Source organism: Elgaria multicarinata, chromosome 2 (genome assembly GCF_023053635.1).
Source record: "Elgaria multicarinata webbii isolate HBS135686 ecotype San Diego chromosome 2, rElgMul1.1.pri, whole genome shotgun sequence".
Classification (NCBI taxonomy): domain Eukaryota; kingdom Metazoa; phylum Chordata; class Lepidosauria; order Squamata; family Anguidae; genus Elgaria; species Elgaria multicarinata.
The window spans coordinates 64,638,915-64,660,589 of record NC_086172.1 but is presented as its reverse complement, the minus strand read 5'-3'; the positions used below and the strand labels follow the sequence as shown (position 1 = coordinate 64,660,589).

Below are 21,675 nucleotides of genomic sequence, written 5' to 3'. Positions count from 1 at the left end.
GGCAGCGTACAGACAAAATCAATTCAGGCAATATAAACCAATAAATAATTTGCACAGCAGGGTAAATTAGATTTGGGCATTGTGGAAGCCAAGGGGAATATTAATGGGACCATTGGTGGAACTGGTATAGGAAAAAGAACACATACATAAGGAAAAATTCTAAGGCTGGAATTGTGAACACAAGTTTCTGGGAAGCAAGTCCTACTGAAAGATACACAGAGTTGCACTTGACTTTGGATGACTTTGTCAGATCCCCAAGGAAGTTGGCTTTCACTTCCATGCCCACAGTACACTATATTTTTGTTTGTGTTTTTCTTGGCTAAATTCTTTAAAATTATTTGCAGTATCAGCAACTCACAAAGAAACCAAGCAGTTCTTCACCCTCTATAACACATTGGATGATAAGAAAGTGTATTTGGAAAAAGAGGTAAGCTGCTGGTATTTTATTTATTTATAGTATTTTTACTCTAATATGTTTATTTGCTGCTACCGTATATCTTAAACAATGGTAATAAATAAGCATTATGCTAAATATATCAAATTCACATGAGGTTAATTTTTTATGTATTAATGGAACTCAGGCAAATATCTTTGGCTTGGTTTTTCCTTCTTTGCTTTATGTATTTTGGCATTTTTTTCTAAAGGTATTGACATTGCAACATTATTTTGTTATTGTTAAAGTTCACACAATGCTTTAGTGTGGTTACAGAATAGCTTAGCATAGGTAGGACATCTTCTGTTGCTTGCTTTACCTGTGAGTTTCTGCAAAGATTAAATATTATTTTGCTGCAAAAAGAAAAAAGAGATGAAAGAAAATCCAGATGCCAACTTGAGCATGCTTCTTGGTGTGCGTGAGAGAGAGAGAGAGAGAGAGAGAGAGAGAGATGATTCCTGTAATTGCAGTATAGTTAAAATATTCATTACTTATTCTTTTTCTTGAGAAGAAATTGCAGCACTGGTAATGCAGCTATTTGAAAATCATCTTTGGAGAATTAAGTAGTACATTTTAGAAAAAATTGCTCTGATGTATGATTCCGTATCGAAAATTGTGCATTCCATTTTCATGCTAGGAACTAGGGCTGTTTCCAGATGAGGTTCTTATTGTGCAGTCACACTGCGTCATTCGTGAAATTTTATGGGGAAGATGCAGACATCATCATCTTTAATTTGTACCCCTCCTATACTTTACCAAGTCCTCTTTTGTCTTTTTATCTTATCAGGGAAAAAATCTGTTAAGGGGAAAAATAGGGAGTTGCTCCACAATGCTTTTTGATTGTTAGGGCTAGGAGCCCTCCATTTCAAGGCACCTTTAGATAGATAGATAGATAGATAGATAGATAGATAGATAGATAGATAGATAGATAGATAGATGCTGGATTCTCTTTTCAAAGAAGAGAGCTATGTCATAAAGGCCACTGCAGAAGATCCCTCCCCTACACTGTTGAGCCAGTTTTGGAGGAGGGATGCAGACAAGGAGGCAATTGGCAAACCCCCTCCCAAGAGCAGAAAGAGGATCTCTGGATCCGAGAGCAGTATATCACTAAATTGTTAGCACATTCTATTTTTATTTTATTTTTGTGCTCTTAAGTCTTGGTCCTTCAGAGATGGACACATAAGGGATAGATCTCAAGAGGTTCAATAGTCTTTGCATTTCAACAATGACCTCTAAGTCCTCTGTCTTTTCTTTAAAAATCCAACCCGCATGCAGATTTGCCAAATGTATCCAGTCTTGAAGTGGGACAGGAAGTCCAAAAGAAGCATGGGGTAGGGATTGGTGGTAATCCTTACATTCTTTATTTTGGCCTGGTGCAGGGGCAGGAAACCGTTGGGGCCCATGGGTACACCTGGGAATTTGAGAAACTGCCCTGAGCTGCCCCAGATGAGCATGATGACTATTGACAAAGGGCAATCTTTCCCAGAGGTGGTCATAAGAGATTAAGATAGCAGCAACCAGAGGCTCTCTCTTCATTTTGAGGCAATCGCAGCTTCCAATAAGAAAATATACAAACATTTTTAAATTAAATGTTGGGAGGCGGATGCTTCAATTTGCATCAAGGAAGGTATCTGGGGGCACATTGTTGCCCACAGGCACCTCACTGCCTCCCCCTGGCCTAATGAGAGAACCAACCCAACATCCTGTTGCTCTGCATGCCTCATGTGAACATCTTCTGTTGACACCTGCCAAAGTCTTGGTGCTCCATGAGTTCAACCCCTCCTGAAGTCATCATCAGTTAATTGCACCTTCCAGGAGAGAAGCAAATGAACTGGAAGAACGTGTCTTGTGGGAGCAAGGGAGAAGGGAGACACAGCGGGTCGGATCCTGAGCAAGATTCTGTTCACAGAAGAGGGCTTTGTATCTTTTGCTTCCTGCTGCAGTCCTTTGAGGGTTGGAGCATCGTAAGCAACTGTGTGGAATGTGGTGCGGAGAGCTGCTGTGATGCCAGGGAGGGCATTGGAAGAATTGGCGCGTCCCCCTTGCACATATGGAAGCGCCTTCTGCTCATGCAATTGAACCCAATTGTGGCAGTGGGGCAGGGGGAGGAGGTCACAAAGCCAATAGGTGTCTGGTTTGGAGTGCATGGGTCAAATCAGACAGTGAAGTCTAATGTGGGCTTCCTCATCTAATCCTGGCAGAGTGCAGCTGTTGCAAGGCTTTGCTAAAACAGTGTAGAAATCAATCTCCCTTTACACTAAGTCAATCCATCTCAGTTTTGAGTGCTCTGACAGCAGTTTTCCAAGGCTGTGATTTGGGTAGAGTTAATGATAGGAATGTATGAGCATTTCTTTTATATTTGCAAATCGTGTGAGCCCATCTTGTTAGTAACTTCTAACACATGCAGGAGTGTGCTTGTTCTCTGACAATGTTTGCAAATTCACAAGCTTGCGTCCACGTCCAAAAATGCCCATTTAAATGCACTCTTTTTAAAAATGCACATTTTCCCCACTTGAAACTGCACTTTTCCCATTCAAGTGAAACAAAGAAAAGGGCAGAATCAAAACACAGGAAACGAGGCCAGCAGAGCTTCAAAGGTAGTATTCAGGGAATCTCGGCTATCACAAAAAACTGCTTGTTTGCCCATCCCTAGTTAAGGCTTCAGTTGCCCTGTTGAATTTGGTGATGTGTCTCTCCATGTCAGTGGGGGTTTTCGGGTTGTTTTTTAAGCCAGTGATCATTGAGACTTGCCATGGCTTGAATTGTTCTGCTGGGCAAACAGATAACCGGAATCATTTTCAACAGCTGTTGCAGTGCAAGAAGAAGGCTTGCCTAATCTTATGCTCTGCACAGCAGGGCACAGGATAATGATCTCAACTTGTATTGATATTTAAAACAGCCAAGTGGTTATGCTCATTATATAAGGATTAGTGAGAGAAATTATAACTGGTGTGGGTGCACCTTATCTGGGTGTAACAAGATTAATTATCCCGTGAATTTTTTAACTGCTTCAAGATAGAACATCTATTCTGAATTGGTGTGGCTGGCATCCACAAGCAAATATTGGAAGGGCGTGAAGGATCAGGGTGGGTGGGACAACTATGACTGCAACATTAAACTTTGGTGCTACTTGACACCTCTTTCTAGGTGCTTTTCATCAGAGAGGCATTTTACTACTGCTCTCTGATGTCAACCTTGGAAGAAACACAGTCTGTTACGGATCTCAATTTGTTTTACTAAGAAATTACTCAAGTGAGTCTGCTTCAAGTAATTTTTTAGTAAAACAAATCGTAATCTTTTAATGTTCTGTTTTTCTTCCACCTGTGTTCCACCAACCTGTCAGGAGCTTAATGCCCTTACTGTTTGAATTAACGTATGTATGTTTATCTTATAACTCTGGGGTGGGCGGATGGATAGATATCCCTCTATAAGTAGTATTCCCATTTGTTTTAACAACTTAAGCCTGTTTTATCGACAATATATATGCTGATTAAGACGGGAAAGACTTAGAATATACTATCGTGAAAGAGGAAGTTAGTGGGTACACAGTTACTTAGGGTGTTATGTTGTACACTTTATCAATATAGGTAATGCTTCACAAATGGTGCCAATATACAACTGATATAATAAATGTCTGTCCTTTTTTATTTACAACAATAAAAATTCCTTGCCAACACATTTTCGGCTATTGGGTGGTATAGAAATGTAATAAATAAATAAATAAATTTTGTGTGTAGCGTTCTGAATGCATTAGTACTGCTGCTGCATTTCATGCAGTAGTCTTAACTTAGGGAAGCATAGTGCTGGTTCACACGTACTTGTCCACCATTTGATGACTTCAGGCATGTGTGAATAAGCTATCACAACCACCAAAAAAACTTTTCACATAACTCAGTATGTCCTCAAACACAATGCTTTGAAGATTTACACGCTCAGCTGCCAATTGTCCAGTAAAGAGTAATCTAGTTCTGCGAAATCAGCATAGTTATGTATAAAGCAATTTTATGAACCAGTCATATTGACTGACGTTACATTTAACTTTTTACCAAGGAAACTTGGCATATAAATACATTATTTTTGTCTTTTCCAGGTTAACTTGCTTAATTCAATTCATGACAATTTCCAGCAGTAAGTAGTCCTCCATTGTCTTTACTGGTCTCATAAGACTAACCCTTATTGGCAAAGCTGGGCATTTTTTCTTCCATATGATGATCAGTCTTGATTTAAGAAACAGTTGCATGCCTTTAAAATATGTCATTGGAAGCCATGTATAATAATGGCTATTATTAATAATATTAATAGCTATTACTACTAATAATAAAGGCTATTATTATTTTTTTACACAGACATACCATTATTTTGCTCCTAAATTGTTCATGTAATATTTGTTTCAATTCTTTTTCTCTGGAGTTTTATGATATGCTGCTTGCTGTTTTCAGGGGGAAACATAGAAAACAATTTTAATTTTTTGCCACAGAAAGGCACACTTTAATATTGTGGTCTTAAATCGAAGTAGCATTCATATATTTCAAAGGAAATCAGTAGTATTTCACTGAGATCCAGAGAGGTCAGTATACACAGGCTCATTTCTCTTTTTCTAGACACTGCTCTTACACCTCATGGAATACTGCTCCAGAGGATTTTCTAACCTTTGGGGCAATTTTTCAGAGGTCACAGAAGGCAGCCCCCATTCCCTTACCCCGGATTAAGCCCCATTGAAGACCGTTGGAAGTGTAGGATGTGTAATTAACTGCTAGGTTTTTTTGAAGACTATATTTTAAGGAGTAAAGCCCACATACTGTCTTGCATTCTGAAAGTTTGCTTATTATCAGTCAACAATTCCTAAGCTTAGTGGACTGACTCCTTGAGTAACATATAATAATAGATGACAGGTTTTCTTACTTACCCTCGTTTAAACCAGGGGGCAGGCTAAATCAGAATCTACTGGTAGATCTCAAGAGTAATTTGCAGCAGATCAGCAAGGTTTTTGATTCCCAATGATTTACAATAGCAACCACAAAAGTGGTTTCCCTTTTTTCCTCCTTACTTAGGCTGCTGAAATCAAGAAGGGAGGGGGAAATGGGAGAAGGTTTGTATGTGAAAGGGTTTTTTGTGAGAGTTCAAGCTTTAGTACCAATACCCAATTCCTGGGTTGAGCATGTGTTCAGGGACACCTTGTTTTGCAATTCTATGCCTGACTTCCTAAGCCACTGTTTTGCATCTGGCTCTGGTTGGTGACCTTAGAGATGTAGTGAATAAATAATATATATCCCGTAAGCTTAAAGTCTGTCCACCCTTGGTTTTAACTGTACATTACAGTAAGGAAAGGATCTGGGAAAATATCACATTTTTAGGCCCTAATCTCAGCTAACTGCATTCTGGTTTCTAGTTTTCTATCTGTCATTTGCAAGCAAAGCTTGACTTCCAAGGCATATCTTGAAAGTCATCCATGCAGAATGAAAACATCAAGTGTGGACACTCATTACTTCTTTTAACACTCTCTGACCGTTGGTACCTATTCTCCTTACAGAGCCATGGCATCTTCTAGTACTCGAGACCAGTTTCTGCGGCAGATGGAGCAGATCGTAGAAGGAATTAAACAGAATCGAATGAAGGTTAGAGCACTTCCTTTTCACAGACGTTTGATGTTTTCTGAGACCTCAGTAGAATCTTTAAAATATGTGCAATAAGGTGCAAATAACTGAACATCTGGTAGATACCCATTCCTTGCTGCTACATTGTCCTTTCTCCTCTAAATATGAACATACCAGAATACTGTGTTATTTTAAATAGAGCCAGATTATTAGGGCAAAGACACACATGCATGCCAAGTGTGGTGGAAGTAGTTTGCCTTCATGTTCCCTCCCCTGAAGTTGTGCCTTGGAATGCAGCAAATGTATGTTCTTCTGCAACACATCCTCCTACAACACTTGTTAAAACACATGCATAATTCTAGCTAAGATGGGAATTAAACAAGATTTAGGATTTTTCTCTGCTAGAATTCCCTTCAATTACTTCTTCAAGTCTCTTCTTTTACCTGGTCTTCACTTCATTCACAGAAAACCAGAGACCTGGTTTGCATGATCAAAATAGTTCATCATGGGTTGTTTAAGCCACAATGGGCTGCAGCATTTGCTGGGTGGGATTTGCATATTCAGGGCCTCACTACGATTTCTTGTGTCATCCAAACCCAGGCAGTGTGCGTTAGTGAATGGATGTTGCTGTTGAATATGCAAATCCTGCATGTGCTGCAGCCCACAGTGGCTTAAACAATTCACAGTGGGCTGTTCAGTCATGCAAACCAGCCCATTGTCTTTCTTCAAAGAAATTCCATACTCAGTGGTGGAGAGCAGACACTTTTAGATGTATTGAAGTGTTCTGTACTTATTTCTACTTAATAAACCTTGAGTAGGAGGGATGACTTTTCCTTTTGCCAAGAGTGCAAAGGAAAGGCAAATTCTCACGATCCTTTTGACTTTCTGGTTTTTAGGCAGGAGGTGTAAACAAAATTGCTCTAGTGATGACTTGACTTGTGGCAGCATCACTTTTTAATCCTTGATGTTTGTGCACTCTTCACTAGGATATACTCCAAATATGCTTCCCCTATCTGAAGAAGTATGCGCCCAGGGTGCTGCAAGTTTGTGGTGTGTGTTTTTTTAAAGGGGGAAACCACTGGATTTAGTTTGTGTTTGCTCATTACTTGTTTGGATGCAGTTGCTCTGCATTCCATGGCACTTCAGCTCTTTCCCCCCTTGACGTTATCAACAGATGGAAAAGAAGAAGCAAGAAAACAAAATGAGAAGGGACCAATTAAATGATGAATACCTGGAGCTACTAGAGAAACAGAGGCTTTACTTCAAAACAGTCAAAGAATTTAAAGAGGTAATAAGGGAAAGGTGAAGGTTATCCTGTACAGCAGGGGTGGACAGAAGGTAGCTTTCCAGATGTTTTGGACTTCAACTCCTAACATTCCTTAACATTGGTGATGCTGACAGGGGGTGCTGGGAATTAAAGTCTAAAACATGTGGAGATCAATCCAATCCAGGATCAATCCTGGATTGGATTGGTTACGGCAGGATTTGGGGATGTTGTGTGCATTTTTCTCACATTCTAGCACTGTAAAGTTGCAGGGATGGTGGAAATGAAAAGAACCAATTGTTGGGTTGAAGGCTAAAAGAGTTTAGGGAGATTGTGTCACTTTTCAGATATCCTGTTGCTTTTCAATTGCATCCCTTCCTCAATAGATTCCGCTTACTTACATTCACCAGTATCTATTGAATTTGTTGAAAATGGGTTTATTTGGGCTTTATTTCTGAATAGCTATATGTATTTTAGCATTATTAGTATCATCTTAAATAGTATATTTTAAAAAATGTTTAAAGCTTCCATCTGTTTCTTTGTATCAACAGGAATGCCGCAAAAATGAAATGCTTCTTTCCAAGTTAAAGGCCAGGTGTTCTTGAAGAAATTCAGATAGTGGTTCTTTTATATGATTTGAGTTCATCGTTTTCTACACCCTTTTTTTCATTTGGATCCATCCAGTGACTAGGATTTATTAATTGTGAAGATTTAATGCAGTATAGTAGCAGCTGGGAAGTATTACCTTATTTGATTTTTTGTGTGTATATGTATTAAAGACACTAAAGAATAACATTCTTTCTTACTTTGATTTACCTATGCACTAGTTAACATTTCAGTAAAAATCACATGCTTTAGAAAACATGTATGAAGTTTTAAACAAAAAGAATAAATCAAGATGCATTGAACAAAAGTTCCAGACTTGTTTAGTCAATTTACCATTAAAAAAATGCTCTTTAAACCCCCACCCCAGTTCATAAGAAAAGAAACATTTTAGATCACTTTGTTTTATATATACAATGTTCATTACAGAATTTTTTCAGACAGTAAAAATCTGAACCTCTTGTTCAAAAGCAATGAATGAGGAAATGGAGTTTTGCCAACTTCTCTGGTGAGCTACAACTTGGCACATCTAGACCTCTGCCTAGAAACTTCCACATATAACCTGAAGAATTGGATGGCGCCTTCAGGATCTAAATCATCGTCAAGTTCACTGTGGAAATAATGTGTGTTTTAACTTTAGACTGAAGGGAATTTGAAATGTATTCCTTCTGGGCAGCCACAGTAAATCGATTAACCAAGTGAAAAGACCTCCACCAAATGCAAATGCTATTGCTTTCAAAGGTGGCATCTTAAAACACAGATTTAACCACAGTGAACAAGGCAAAAAGCCTTATTCACAGTGGTTAAAGCTATGGTTTAAGGTGGCTTCTGAACAGGGCCAATATCTACGCAAGCCTGAAAAAAATCTGGATTTCAATGAAGGGCTCCTGGTTTTTCATGCCACATGGGAATGTGGTCCTAATCCTGTTCTGTTGTAGCCTTCGGAAACTGCATCCAATTTCACTTCCTTGGGTCATTTTGCATCACTGATCTTTGTTTGGTTTTGTTGACTATAAATTATAGCAGTTCTGCCATACAATTACAATGATTCTAAGAGCCAACCAGTCATTTATCTTTTCTCAGAAACTCATTATATGCAGCAGCCATCTGCCATGAGACCCAACCAGATATTTTATACAATTCAGAAAGAGCTTTTTGATTTCCCAGAAATGAGACAAAAATGTGAAGTCATAGCTGTTCACCTAGCAAGCAATGTGATATGTTTATCTGAACAATGCAGGAGTGAGGCCAGAAATGGAGTTTTGGATTTACATAAACTTTACATAACAGAATTGCATCTAATGGAGTGGGAGGACCTTTACAATTATTAAATTCTCCCACCCCCTACAACATTCTAGACTTGTGTTTCTGCATGGCAATGCAAGATCGTAGCGAGCTAAGTCACTTTTCAGCTTTCGTTTCCTTAGCACTTCTTCATTATTGCTTAATTCCCATGGATATGTAATGCTGTTGTACATTTCACATAGCAAAGAAACTTTGCATACGTTAAGTTAATACGGCAAAATAAACATAGCTGTTGTCTTTTCTGGCAGCCTTTTATCTCTGTTTCACAAAAAGGTTCTTGAATGCATTGTTGTAATTTTTGTTAAATGCTGTATAAATAAGAGGATTGAAGAAAGAATTGGAGTAGCCAAGCCAGAGAAAGATGCTTTTCCAGATAGGTGCAATGGTACAGGAACAGAGAGGGCTTATTAGTTCTGTGACAAAGAAGGGAATCCAACAAAGTACAAACACACCAATTAAAATGCCAACCATCATAGCTGCTTTCTTTTCTTTCTGCTCCCTCCATGTTTCTCCATCTGTCTGAAAAGTGACAGTCGCATGACGAGCTGTAAACACCATCTGTGGCTGAGAAGATTCTTTCACCTTGACATAAAAGACAAACAGGAATTCTTATGAAGAGTTTTGTTTTGAATGAAAATAAAAATGATGGTTTAAAATGGCAACAGAACATGTGTGCATGAACCCAAACTCTAGTCCTTGAACACTATAAATGCATTAGACGTGGGGAAGAAAAATAAATAAGGAATAGGTGAATTTCTATGCTGAATTTTGCAAGCCTGAAGCATTCAGGTTGTCCTATATTACTCATGTGCTACCATTTCATGTAGGCTGGAAGCCAAAGAGCCAAACCCCTCTTGAGTAGGCACTGCAGCTTTTCAAGCCGTAGGTTCCTCTGCTCCTGACCATTGGGAACTATCTGGAGCAGTATCAGGGGCCAATACCAGAAAACAAAACTGGCAATGCCCCCATGAGTACATCCATCTGTAAGCCCAGGACTCTTAAGATCCCAACCATATTGTTTTGGCTTTATTAAGATAGTGATCCAACATTTGGCTAAGCTAAGGTGACCATATGAAAAGGAGGACAGGGCTCCTGTATCTTTAACAGTTGCATAGAAAAGGGAATTTCAGCAGGTGTCTTTGGAGAGCCTGGTGAAATTTCCTCTTCATCACAACAGTTAAAGCTGCAGGGGCTATACTAGAGTGACCAGATTTAAAAGAGTGCAGGGCACCTGCAGCTTTAACTGTTGTGATGAAGAGGAAATTTCACCAGGTTCCCCATATATACAAAAGACACCTGCTGAAATTTCATTTTCAATACAACAATACAATACAGGAGCCCTGTCCTTTTTGTATGGTCATCCTAGCTAAGCCCTGGTGAGATGGAAAGCTGGCCCTTTCTCTTAATCCAGGGAAGCTCATCACCTGGCCAAAACTATATCCCACAAACCGGATACGCCACACACAGCAGCACCCATAACTACTGAACGTTAATATTACAATGAGCAATGTGGTGTGTGCTGTAAATGTTTATGATTAAAAAATCTTGTACAAAATATCTCTTAATGGAGTGGCAATATTTATCACACACTCTAAATGACTAAAGTAGTATTCTGGATTTCAAAGCTGGTATAGAAAGAAGCTGGGAATGCTAAATTAATTATACCCTACCTTAGTCTACCCTCCTATTCTACAGTTAAGAAGTTATGCATTTCCTTGTCCCCCACCAAGGTGTTTGGCTCAGTATGGTCTAGTTGCAACTGTACCATAAATTTCAACATATCTACTTACCCACTCACCTATCCCCCTTTAATTTTTTTAGTTCCAGGGCAGCTGTTTGCAAAGTTCTTCAGTAATAATAATAATCTGTGAGATAATCTCTCTCTCTCTCTCTCTCTCTCTGAATCTTGTATGCCTATGTGGTACCAACTCTGATGAAAGTAAAAATTAAGTACATACTCAATTTAGTATCCTTGGTGTGTGAAAAAAGAAATGGTGTTACAGGACTTCCCCAATAAAGTCTGGTGATTACTAGCAAATACAGATGTACAGATTTTGTTAAATCCATTCCATCTGTTTCACAGATTCTCGGGTGTCTTTTAATTCCTCATTCGTTCATTGAGGGAATCAGATTTTTATTTACCACAATTACATTCTACTTATGTTTATTCACATTAGCGCTAGTGCACATTTGTGCAAATGTGCTAATCCGGATTAGTTTATGTATTAAATTTATATACTGCCCCATAGCCAAAGCTCTCTGGGCGGTTTACAAAAATGTTAATGTGGTTTACTCAAATGTCCAATAACTAATGCAGATTAACATATTTACACAAGTGCCCATTACCACAAATCCTCTCCCAAAGTGAAAAACCAGTCTGAAACTCCGCAGAGTATATGTGGCTCAGAAAAAGTTAGTAACATGCAGAATCCACAGGTCGGATTCATAGATATTTTAATCAAGCAGGCCTTTGGCATGTAAAGGGGTTTCATAGAATGGATGCAGCTTTTATTCTGCTGTTGTGTTTTTAATTGTGTGTTAAAGCATTTGTTTTTATTGTTTTAATCAAATTTTATTGGTGATTTAAAGCCACCTTAAGTGCTGTTTTTCCTGGTAGAAAGGTGGGATACAAATCAAAGAAATAAACAGTAGAGACCCTACAGTACTCCTGCATAAAGTACCCTTATATAAGATTGTTCTGGCCTGAATAAAATCTGCTGTCCATCCTCAAATTTGCTACGTTACTGGACTAGACAGTGAAGGAACAAAACAAACAGAACTGTTCACACTTCCACTGAAGTGAGAATTTAATAGGCATTTAATGTTGCTTTGCCTATCTCAAGGGTGCTGTCTTTTCTCCATTTGTATGCAACCTTTGTGCAAGCTTCATAATGGCTAATGAACCTCTTTAGTATGACAAGAGAGTAGCAGCCCCAGAGAGGCTAGGTTTAGCAAACGACAACTATCAGTCATCAGGATGGATAACACTGTCTATTCCTACAGAAGGAATGTAAGAATGAAGGAGCGAATATACAGAGGCATCTCTTAAAACTGCAAGCCTAGCTCCTAGGTTAAGAAATCAGAGGGCATTGCACACACCCTGCTCCCCCTCCTCTGCATGGATACCCTTGAAGATGCTTCACAATTCTCAAATAAGTGTTTAACTAAGGATACATAATGGCCACTGGTGTTGTGTGCTTCCAATCAGTGACTGCAGACCGTCCCCCCTAATTGTATTAGATTGAGTGAATGCCAACTTGTAAAGAGGAATCCACAGCCATGGAATTCACTAACAGTCTGATCCATCTATTGTTCTCCTGCTTCCTCCTATTGCAGCATCTCCTGCCACTCAGGTTGTCTTTCTTTTTCTACCCTTCCCCCACTGCATCTGCCTGTTTTCACTTGTGTATGTAGAGACCCACATCGGAAAGCCATTCCAGCAGTCTGTACTGAGGGAGATGAGAGGGAGAACAGGGCCTGCTAAAGTCCTCCCTCATGAAGGCTCCTCTACCCTCAACTGTCACCACGAGCAGCCCTTCCAGCAGGGGGCACTGTGGGAAATGAGAGGAGGAAGCAGGAACCTTCCACTAGCCCTGCTGAAAGAATTATTCCCAACCACCCAATCGCTCCCCATTACTTTTTCTTTGTGTGCCATGACTTTTTAAATTGCAAGCCTATGGGCAGGACCTGTCTTGTTTAATTGATTATATGTAAGCTGCTCTGGGAGCCTTTTTTGGCTGAGGAGTGACATAAAAATACTTCAAATGAATAACAATATAAATAAATAAATCTCTAACGTCCTGAATATTTATATTCACCACAGCACAGGAGTTATCTTGAGTGTTTGGTTTAATCTGACTCTCGCCTTGACAGTGGCCTCTAGGAATTGTTTCAGTAGTCATGTTTCACATTGGCAGAGTCCACAGCTATTGTTCATCTCTGCCAACCTATCAAAAGCATATAGATTTCTTTAGTTCCAAAATGAATCTGAATGAAGATGAGATAACCTGTGTCAAAGGCTCAAAGTGAGATATCAATCCTGCTTCAAACTTTTCAAAACAAATCATGAAGCACTGAAATTGGTGGCAAATTACAGAAGATCTCGGGGTTAGCTTTGTATCAAACCAAAATTGCAAACAATTGCTTTTTGAAATATTAAAAAACCCAGACATATTTTTTATTATTATTATTATTATTATTATTATTATTATTATTATTATTATTGTATCCCGCCTTTTGCCCAATACTGGGCCTCAAAGCAGCATTACAAAATTTAAAACATATTCATTTTAAACCTAGGAAAAGAAATGTACAAAAAAATTAAAAAATACAATAAACGTTTAAAATACATGACAATTTTAGAAGTCCTTAACACAGATGGAGATTATTCTCCAAAGGCCTGCCGGAACAAACAAGTTTTTGCCTACTTCCGAAAGCACATCAAGGAGGGAGCCAGCCTAGCTTCCCTGGGAAGAGAGTTCCAAAGCACTGGAGCAGTCACTGAGAAGGCCCTCTCCCATGTTCCCACCAAGTGCGCCTGTGAAGATGGTGGGACTGAAAGAAGGGCTAATTTTATATTAGTCTTCCCATCACTTTGCACCAACAATACAATATTTCTTCTTATCAGCTCATTTTTAATTCCCCACTGCATCTGAAAGCAGACAACTATATCTTAAAGGTGAGAATGCACAAATACATGTTCAGCTGACTAAAGATCTCAGATCAGTTTTCTTCCATTCTCTCCAGTAACGAATATGGCTGAAGTAGTAAATAATACAACTCTTCTGGCCACAAATGAGACTGTTTCACTGAATACACATGTAGCTATAAAAATATCACCTAGTCAAGAACGTCATTATGCTTAATAAAATTATTTCTCTACTGAAGTAATGAGTTTTTCAATGTTGTGCAATATTTGCTATGCAAAAGTTATTGGGAAAAAATAAACAAGACGCTCTAGCTATTTCTATCATTTCAACTAGTGGGGTACAAACAAACAGTGCAAATCTTATTCATACTAGCAATTGTTTTAACACATTAACACTTCACACGAATGTGAGTAATCCTCAAAACAACAGATTGACAGTTAATCACCAGACAAGCCATACTCTGTAACATATGTTACTTGCACCACTAGATATTTTAAGAATTACAATTGTACGATCATGTTAACTTCATGGCTGAGATACAAGTAATAGAATCTTATTTTCTGACATATATAATCAGAGATTTCAAAATCTCAGAAATATCAGAACTCATTTTCTAAAAAGAATAAAATGACTTGCAGCGCACTTCTTTGCATGTCTACTCATAAGTAAAACCAAATGAGTTCAATGGGTATTATTTTCATGCAAAGTGTGCATACTATAGCCTTAGAAACTAAAAAAATAAATCTAAATGAGGTTTATTTATGTATACTGCTCCATAGCTAACAGGTTCCAGAATGGTGAACATAAGAAGTACAATACAAAGACAAAAACAAAACAAAAAACCCACCACCATATTAAAACACTTGAAAAAATAATACCAATAAAAACCATGGTTGGCATTTAAAGAATGCTTCCTGAAACACAACTGTTTTCAGGAGGCACCAGAAACAACATAGTGTAGGCAATTGCCTGACCTTCAGGGGCAGTAAGTTCCAAAGAAAGGGGGGCACCACACCGTTGGCACTTCTCCGAGTGGTCTCCAATCGGGCCATAGGCCCATGTGGAACCACCAAGAGCATGCCCTCTGATGACTTCAGTGGCTAAGCAGGTTTGAAAGGGAGTATCCTGGTCCCAAGTTGTTTAGGTCATTGTACACTAGGACTGAAATCTTAAACCTGGTCCGGTAGCAAATAGGCAGCCAGTGCAGTTTGCTCAGCAAAGGAGTTGCATGCGGAAAAGGGGCAGCTCTCGATAACAGCCAAGCTACTGCGTTCTACACTAGCTCCAGCTGCCAGAGCAGCCTTAAAGGCAGCCCCTCTAGAGCGCATTGCAGTAATCCAGGCTTGAGGTTACCACTGTGGCCAAGCTATCCTTGTCCAGGAGAGGCCATAAATGGTGAATCAGCCGAAGCTGCTAAAAGGCACTTTGAGCCTCCATGACAACTTGGGCCTCTAGCAACAATGATGGATTTAGGAATAACCATAAACCATAGAGCTGGTCTTTCAGAGGGAGTCCAACCATGTCCAGAACATGCAATGAGCCTATCTCCTGGACTCAGAAGCCACTCACTCACAGGGGTTCCATCTTGCCAGGATTCACTTTCAGTGTATTGACCCTCATACAGCTCATTATGAGAGTGCCCAGAGCCTACAAATTCTTTAATCTGGCCCTGTTTGGGGAATTATCTGTTAAAAGTCAAAACCAAATGAATTTTGAAACTAGCAGAACTGGGGAAATGGAACATGAGACATGGAGCAGCTTAAAGGATAGAGAGAAGCTAGCAAAGTCATCATAACCAGAGCATCTGAAAATGACAGATTAAGATCAACATAAACACATTACATCAATGTTCTCTACATAAGAATTTTAATACTAATCTTTATTTCTGAATGCAAATAATATTTAAAAATCATTACTACTACTACACAGACTGCACAGCATATTCAGCTTGCACAGAGCTGAATCAACATTTCAAACTGCCAGGCTAATATAAATTTGCTGGGCAACAGAGCGCCTGGGATTTTCCCATCCTTACTAAAGTGTGTATTCCTCTTAGTAAAAGATGTATCAGGATATTCTTTGCGATTTATTTATTTTCTTTGCTTTACTCTTTGCATAGTAGTTATGTTTTGTGAAGAGTTCTCATGCAAAGTATGTTTTCCCCACTATCAGCTGTTTAAAACACCTGCTACATTTTCAGATTTTCACAGGCTTGATCTTGTTTCCACTGGCAACCATCAGCAAACTCCTATAAACTTAATGTGATACCAATTACGGGATTTTGAAAACTTATTATTACAACCTCTGAAATCACAAGGAAATTTGCTGTAAGAAATATGGGAATTTTCCTCCTGCAGCGTAAACTGTTGCCTATAAGTAAGACATCAGTAACTCAGACCTTTACCTTCTATGTGTTTGTGAGCGTGTCTGTATCTCATTTCTGGATGCATTGTTATGGAACTTCCATTTTCACAGTTCTAAAAAGGCTGAATATGAATAGCTAGTGACAGTGTGATCCTATACATGATTACTCAGAAGTAAGACCCACTGTGTTCAATGGAGCTTACTGCAAGGGAAATGGGGATAGGATGGCAGCCTTAGTATCTGTCTTAGATAAAACCTCAGCAAGGCATTTGTTATATATTTATGACTAGGAAAGTAACTTTCAGCAAACTGTTAGGCACTGAACCACAACAGAGATAATACACACTCCTAAAGGCTTTAAAGTGTAATCTCTTTGAGGATTATTGTTATATTTACGTGCCAAAGATGAAACAGCATACTCCACCACTGCAAAACAGTTTTGGTCATAAATGTCTGTTATTCCTAAACATAAATGACGCATTCTGGGGAAAAAATGGAAAGCACTTCCTTCAAACTATCTGTGTAAGTGCTTAGTTCCACCAGTGGCAATAGACTAGAGGCTTCCCATGACCCCAGCATGAAGCAATGTTGCTTGCACAGATCAGTTATCCAGCAAAGCAGGGAGTACATATTCTTCTCTGTGTAATACAGGAAGCTTGAGCTTTGATATACCATAACAGCCTAAAAAATTAAGTGGTAGGAGGACACTTGAGAAATAAATTCTGGAGAATTTAAGCCCACACGCAGGAAACAGAGGAGGCTGTGTGTTGATGTGTAACAAACGGATCTGAGACACAAGGGAAAAGAGACACAAACACAGTGTGAATAATTTCAAACTGAAATTCAACACAGTCACTAATAGCAAGCTAATCCAAAGAAGCTGCACTGAAAGCAATTGAGATCATGTAGCAAGCAATGCAGGTCAATTCAAGTCACGGAGAAGCTCATCGCTGATTTCAGTAGCATTGGCTTTGTGTCCGGTATGAGAAAGGCTTGGCACAAATTAATGGAGGACAGATATATTAAATAGGACTTTCATACTGAGGGCCAGTATGCCTTTGAATGCCAGATGCTGGGAGATGCAGCAATAGAGGGCTGCTGCCCTTCATACTCTGTCCAAAAGCATCCGGGTAGCAATGGTTGGAAAGGGGATGCTGGACTAAAATTTTGTCATTAAAGGCGCACTGCAATGCTTATGCAGACTGAAAAATGTCCTACAACTCCCAGCATTCCCCAGCCGGCCGTGCACCCTAAATTAGCCTTCTTCTAACTGGTGCCCTCTAGATATGTTGGATTGGCTGGGACATGTTGGGAGTTGTAGTCCAACACAGCTGGAGGGCAACAGACTCAGGAAGGCTGGGCTAAATGCCACCCTCAGTCTGATCCAACAGGGCTCTTTTTATCTCCATTAGGAGCCTGCCTCTCCTGTATGTAACATGCAGAGTTCATTCTTTTTCCCCATTATACCAGCTCCAGTTATGAAGATGATGAAGCATAGATGAGTAAACAGTTGTTGAATCCGAGAGAAGGTCTTTCTTGCTCTGAAGCAAGGGGTTATGGTTTCCAAATACACACAAATGAATGCAATATGACAGAATCATTCAACCTACAAAATATGCCACAAAAACTGAGCAGGAGACAAACAACAAACAGCACAGGAATTGATTAAACACATCTAGAACTCTAAAATGCCTGGGAGAAAAAAAAGTGGTCTTTGCATAGCACCAAAACGATAACAACATAGGCACCAAGCAAACCTCTTTGGAAGTTTGTTCCATAATTGGGAAGTCACCACTGAAAAAGCCCTCTCTTGTAGCCTACAGTCTATCTACAAGGAGGCACCAGGAACAGGCTCTCTAAAAATGACCTAAGGGTCTGAGCAGGTACATGTGAGAGGAGACATTCCTTTAGATACTCTGGTCCCAAGCCGTTTAGGTCTTTAAAGTCAACACCAACACTTTGATATGGGCTTGGAAATTGTCTTGAAGCCATTTTCCCATTTACTGAAGTCAGTGGGGCTTATTTCTGAGTAGATATGTATACGAGTTTAGCAATTTAATGTACACTTATTTGGCGGTACGTCCAACTGAACATGGTGGGGCTTACTTCTGAGTAAACATGCATAGGAGGTACACTGCATTGAGTAAACATGCATAGGAAGTTTTATACACTGTATGTGTATAAAATAAAATAAACATTCACTCTTTTAAAAAATTTGGTTGTGGAACAGGACCAAAAAAATTCCAAAATTTATTTTTTGGCTTCATCTTAAAACTTATGTAAGCAAAAAAAATCCTTCCTATTTATGAGTTTCTTTCTTTATATAACAAATGTCAGTTAAAGTGGCCTTTGATGATAAACCACAGAAAAAAGGCAATGTATGCACATGCACCTAAACATAAAAGACATAGATCATATCCAGTTCAGCTGTACATATTTCTGCCAAATCACACCAGTCGCCTAATGTCTGACTTGCCTGTCTTCCCTCCCAGGTGTGCAAGTCTGGCCCTTGCTATCCCACTGTAATTATTCAACGATCCACCAACTCACAGATCCCAGCTATGTAAGTCCAAACCTTTCTGTCCTTCTGCAGAGTTAGAACTCTTAAGGTTAAGAATTAGTCCTGGAACATCATAGTACATCACTGAATAACCTCACCCAGCCCCCACACATCTGGGATAAAAAGGAGTCCAAAGGCAGAAAGTGCAACTTCCAAGCAAGCTTGATAAATTAAGCAGTGGTTAATTAAAGCACCTTCCCGTGCCTCCCTCTTTAATTGCAGCTGTTTTGCAACTTCCCATTTGCAAATGGCAGGGTGTCATTCCCTGCCCCCCAAACAGGAAACATTCCTTCCTTCAAACTTCCATGTGCACTCCTGGCTCTGCTTCTTGAACCCCATCACCCCATCCCCACCCTAAGATTTGTGGGCGGGTGGGGGGGTTTGCAGTTACCTGGTTTCTCCATACGCTCTGTTGTTTTGATACAGTCTTAAGTTCTGGGGCTATGGCCTGACACTGAAAACAAGTTTGATGTCTGCCCTGGTTCAAATTAAGCCCTAGATAAAAAGCGTTCAGCTAGTGCCATTGGAAAGATGCTAACCCACATCTCTGGTGAGTGAGCCTTCTTTTGGGGTTAAGTACTGACTAAAATGAAGGGTTGTATGCAATGTTGGTCTAACTTAAGTCCCATTCTTTTCAGTGAATCTACTCCAAATAATGCTAAGGTTTGCTAAACTTCTCCAACTGGATACTTGGCTTGCTCCTGTGTATACTAAGAAGCTGTGCTCTGGTGCCTTCTGCACAAACTCTGCACACCGCTTTGTCACGTGCTTGATTCCAGCATTGGGGGCTAATGAGAGCTCCGATGCCAATGAACCCTTGTTCCACCCCACCCCACCCACACACCCCCCTGTCCGTTTACCTGGCCAGTTTCTGGGAGGGGCATGACGGCGTTCCTCCTGCCACGCCCCCCGATGCGAAACTTGGCCGCCTTGTAGATCTTCCAGTAGACGAAGAGCACTACGCAAAGCGGCAGGTAGAAGGCGCCGCAGGTGGAGAAGACGGTGTAGGAGGGCTCCTGGCTGACCTGGCAGCGCTGCTGCTCGGCGCTGTACGCGCTCCCGCCCCAGCCCACGAGCGGCGCGAGCGCGATGAGCGCCGACAGCGCCCAGGCCAGGCCGATCATGACGTTGGAGGCGCGGCGGCGGGTGCGCAGCGTGTACTCCAGGTGCCGCGTGATGGACCAGTAGCGGTCCAGGGCGATGGCGGTGACGCTCCAGATGCTGGCCGTGCAGCAGAGCACATCGCAGGAGACCCACACGTGGCACAGCTCGCGGCCCAGCCGCCAGCGCCGCCCGGCTGACAGCTCCTTCACCAGGCTGAGCGGCATCACCAGCGCAGCCACCAGCACGTCGGCCACGGCCGTGGAGGCCACCAGGTTGTGGGGCACCCGGTGGAACGTCTTCACGCGCAGGATGGTCAGCAGCACCAGCAGGTTCCACACGAACGTGGCCACGGTCAGCAGCGCCAGGAGGCTCAGCACCAGCAGGCTGAAGAGGGTGAAGGGCTCGCCGCTGTTGCTGCCGCCGCCGCCGCCGCCAGCCCCTCCGGCACCACTCCCCGGCCCTGAGGACGCCAAGGAGCGGTTGCCCCCCGCTGTCGCCGCCGCGGCTGTGGAGCCGTTCAGCGTCATGGCCGGCGGGCGGGAAGACGCGCTCTCCCACACCGCTGCGCGCATGAAGCTCTGAGGCGCGCCGGGTTTAAGCGCAGCCGAGGACTTGCGGCGGGAGAGGCGAGCGCGAGTGGCGGGGTGCACAGCAATGCCCACCCTCCAGCTCCGTTCCGCCGCGCGCCTCGAAACAAGCCACCTGCCGCCGCCGCCGCCCGCCTGCCTCTTGGGGAAACTGCTTTTGAAAGTCCAGCCAGCCTGCGAGATGCTTGCAGAGAGCCTCGCGCGGCAAAGCACAGCGCCAGCGGCGGCCGGCTTGCTCCTCCCCCTCGGAAGAGCCGCTCCCGCCATTGCCACGTGCCGCCCCTGCTCGCCGGTCGGCATTGGGCGCGCTCTGCTTTGACTGCCAGTAGGACTAGGAGTGGGTCAGGGCCAAAGGCGTGCTTGGCTAGCTGGAAGGAGGGCGGGGTGGGGGGAGAGAAACCTCCTCTCTCCCCCACCCTGTCCACCTATGCAACGAGTTCAGTATTGTCTACCCTTGGCTTCCCGACGACGTCCATTTCCTCAGCCCTGTTTGGAGATGTGGCCAGGGAATTGGATCGGGGACGTTTTGTGCCCCAAACAAACAAGGAATCCTCAACCGCTGCCTATAAACATCAAGCGTCCTTCAACTTTTCTGGTTTCCACTGAATGAATTCTTCCCCAAGTGCACCCAGTTCTATTTGCACAATGGCAACATCTTGCACATCCTCTCAAAGCAATGCCTTCTACCTCTTGCACAAGTGGGAACACTGCGTCCCAGATCTGGACTATCTTTTCAGTCGTTCCTGAGACATGAACATCTGCAGGTTGAAACGAGTATGACTGAAGTAATCATGTGTGGGGTTTTTTAGAGGGCTGTGTGCCAACAAATGGAAAGACGATGCTGAGTCTGTGATGGGGACAGGGATTCTCTGTCCTCCCAAATGAGCTTCCCCCATGTGATAGTTACACTTCGCAAACTGGGATCCTGGTTCTAGTTTTCATCATTAGCCCAGAACAGATTTTATCACACGCCTGTGACTATCAATATACTTTAACATTTCATCTTCAACGATACCCACTTTCTGTATCCACCATATCCTTCATCGTCGTAGACTGGGCCATAATTACCTCATTAGATAATACCAAACCTGAAAATTTAAAATCCCTTCTCTGGTCTAAATTCACTCACATCCTAACTGCTCATATTGCCAGTTCATTGGATTTCAAAATAACCATCCGTCGTTCTTCCTTCAGTAATTTATGGATTATTAT

At 41.4% G+C, this 21,675-nt stretch overlaps 2 protein-coding genes across 3 annotated transcripts in view; one reads left to right on the top strand and one right to left on the bottom strand.

Annotated features, from left to right (window-relative positions):
* CCDC93 (coiled-coil domain containing 93) overlaps positions 1-8,204 on the top strand; it is a 51,550-nt gene extending 43,346 nt beyond the window's left edge. For both annotated transcript variants that reach the window (XM_063116622.1, XM_063116623.1), the window contains 5 exons: positions 345-427; positions 4,524-4,561; positions 5,964-6,048; positions 7,202-7,315; positions 7,843-8,204. In XM_063116622.1, coding sequence (XP_062972692.1) covers positions 345-427; positions 4,524-4,561; positions 5,964-6,048; positions 7,202-7,315; positions 7,843-7,896 — 374 coding nt within the window. In that variant the 3' untranslated portion in view covers positions 7,897-8,204. The remainder of the gene's footprint in view (positions 1-344; positions 428-4,523; positions 4,562-5,963; positions 6,049-7,201; positions 7,316-7,842) is intronic.
* Positions 8,205-9,451: 1,247 nt separating this feature from the next.
* LOC134393287 (5-hydroxytryptamine receptor 5B-like) lies at positions 9,452-20,763 on the bottom strand. The gene is made up of 2 exons (XM_063118317.1): positions 19,633-20,763; positions 9,452-9,781 (listed from the first exon to the last, which is right to left on the bottom strand). Exons 1-2 carry the CDS (start codon positions 20,761-20,763, stop codon positions 9,452-9,454), a joined length of 1,461 nt encoding a protein of 486 aa, XP_062974387.1.
* Between the last annotated feature and the right edge of the window lie 912 nt (positions 20,764-21,675).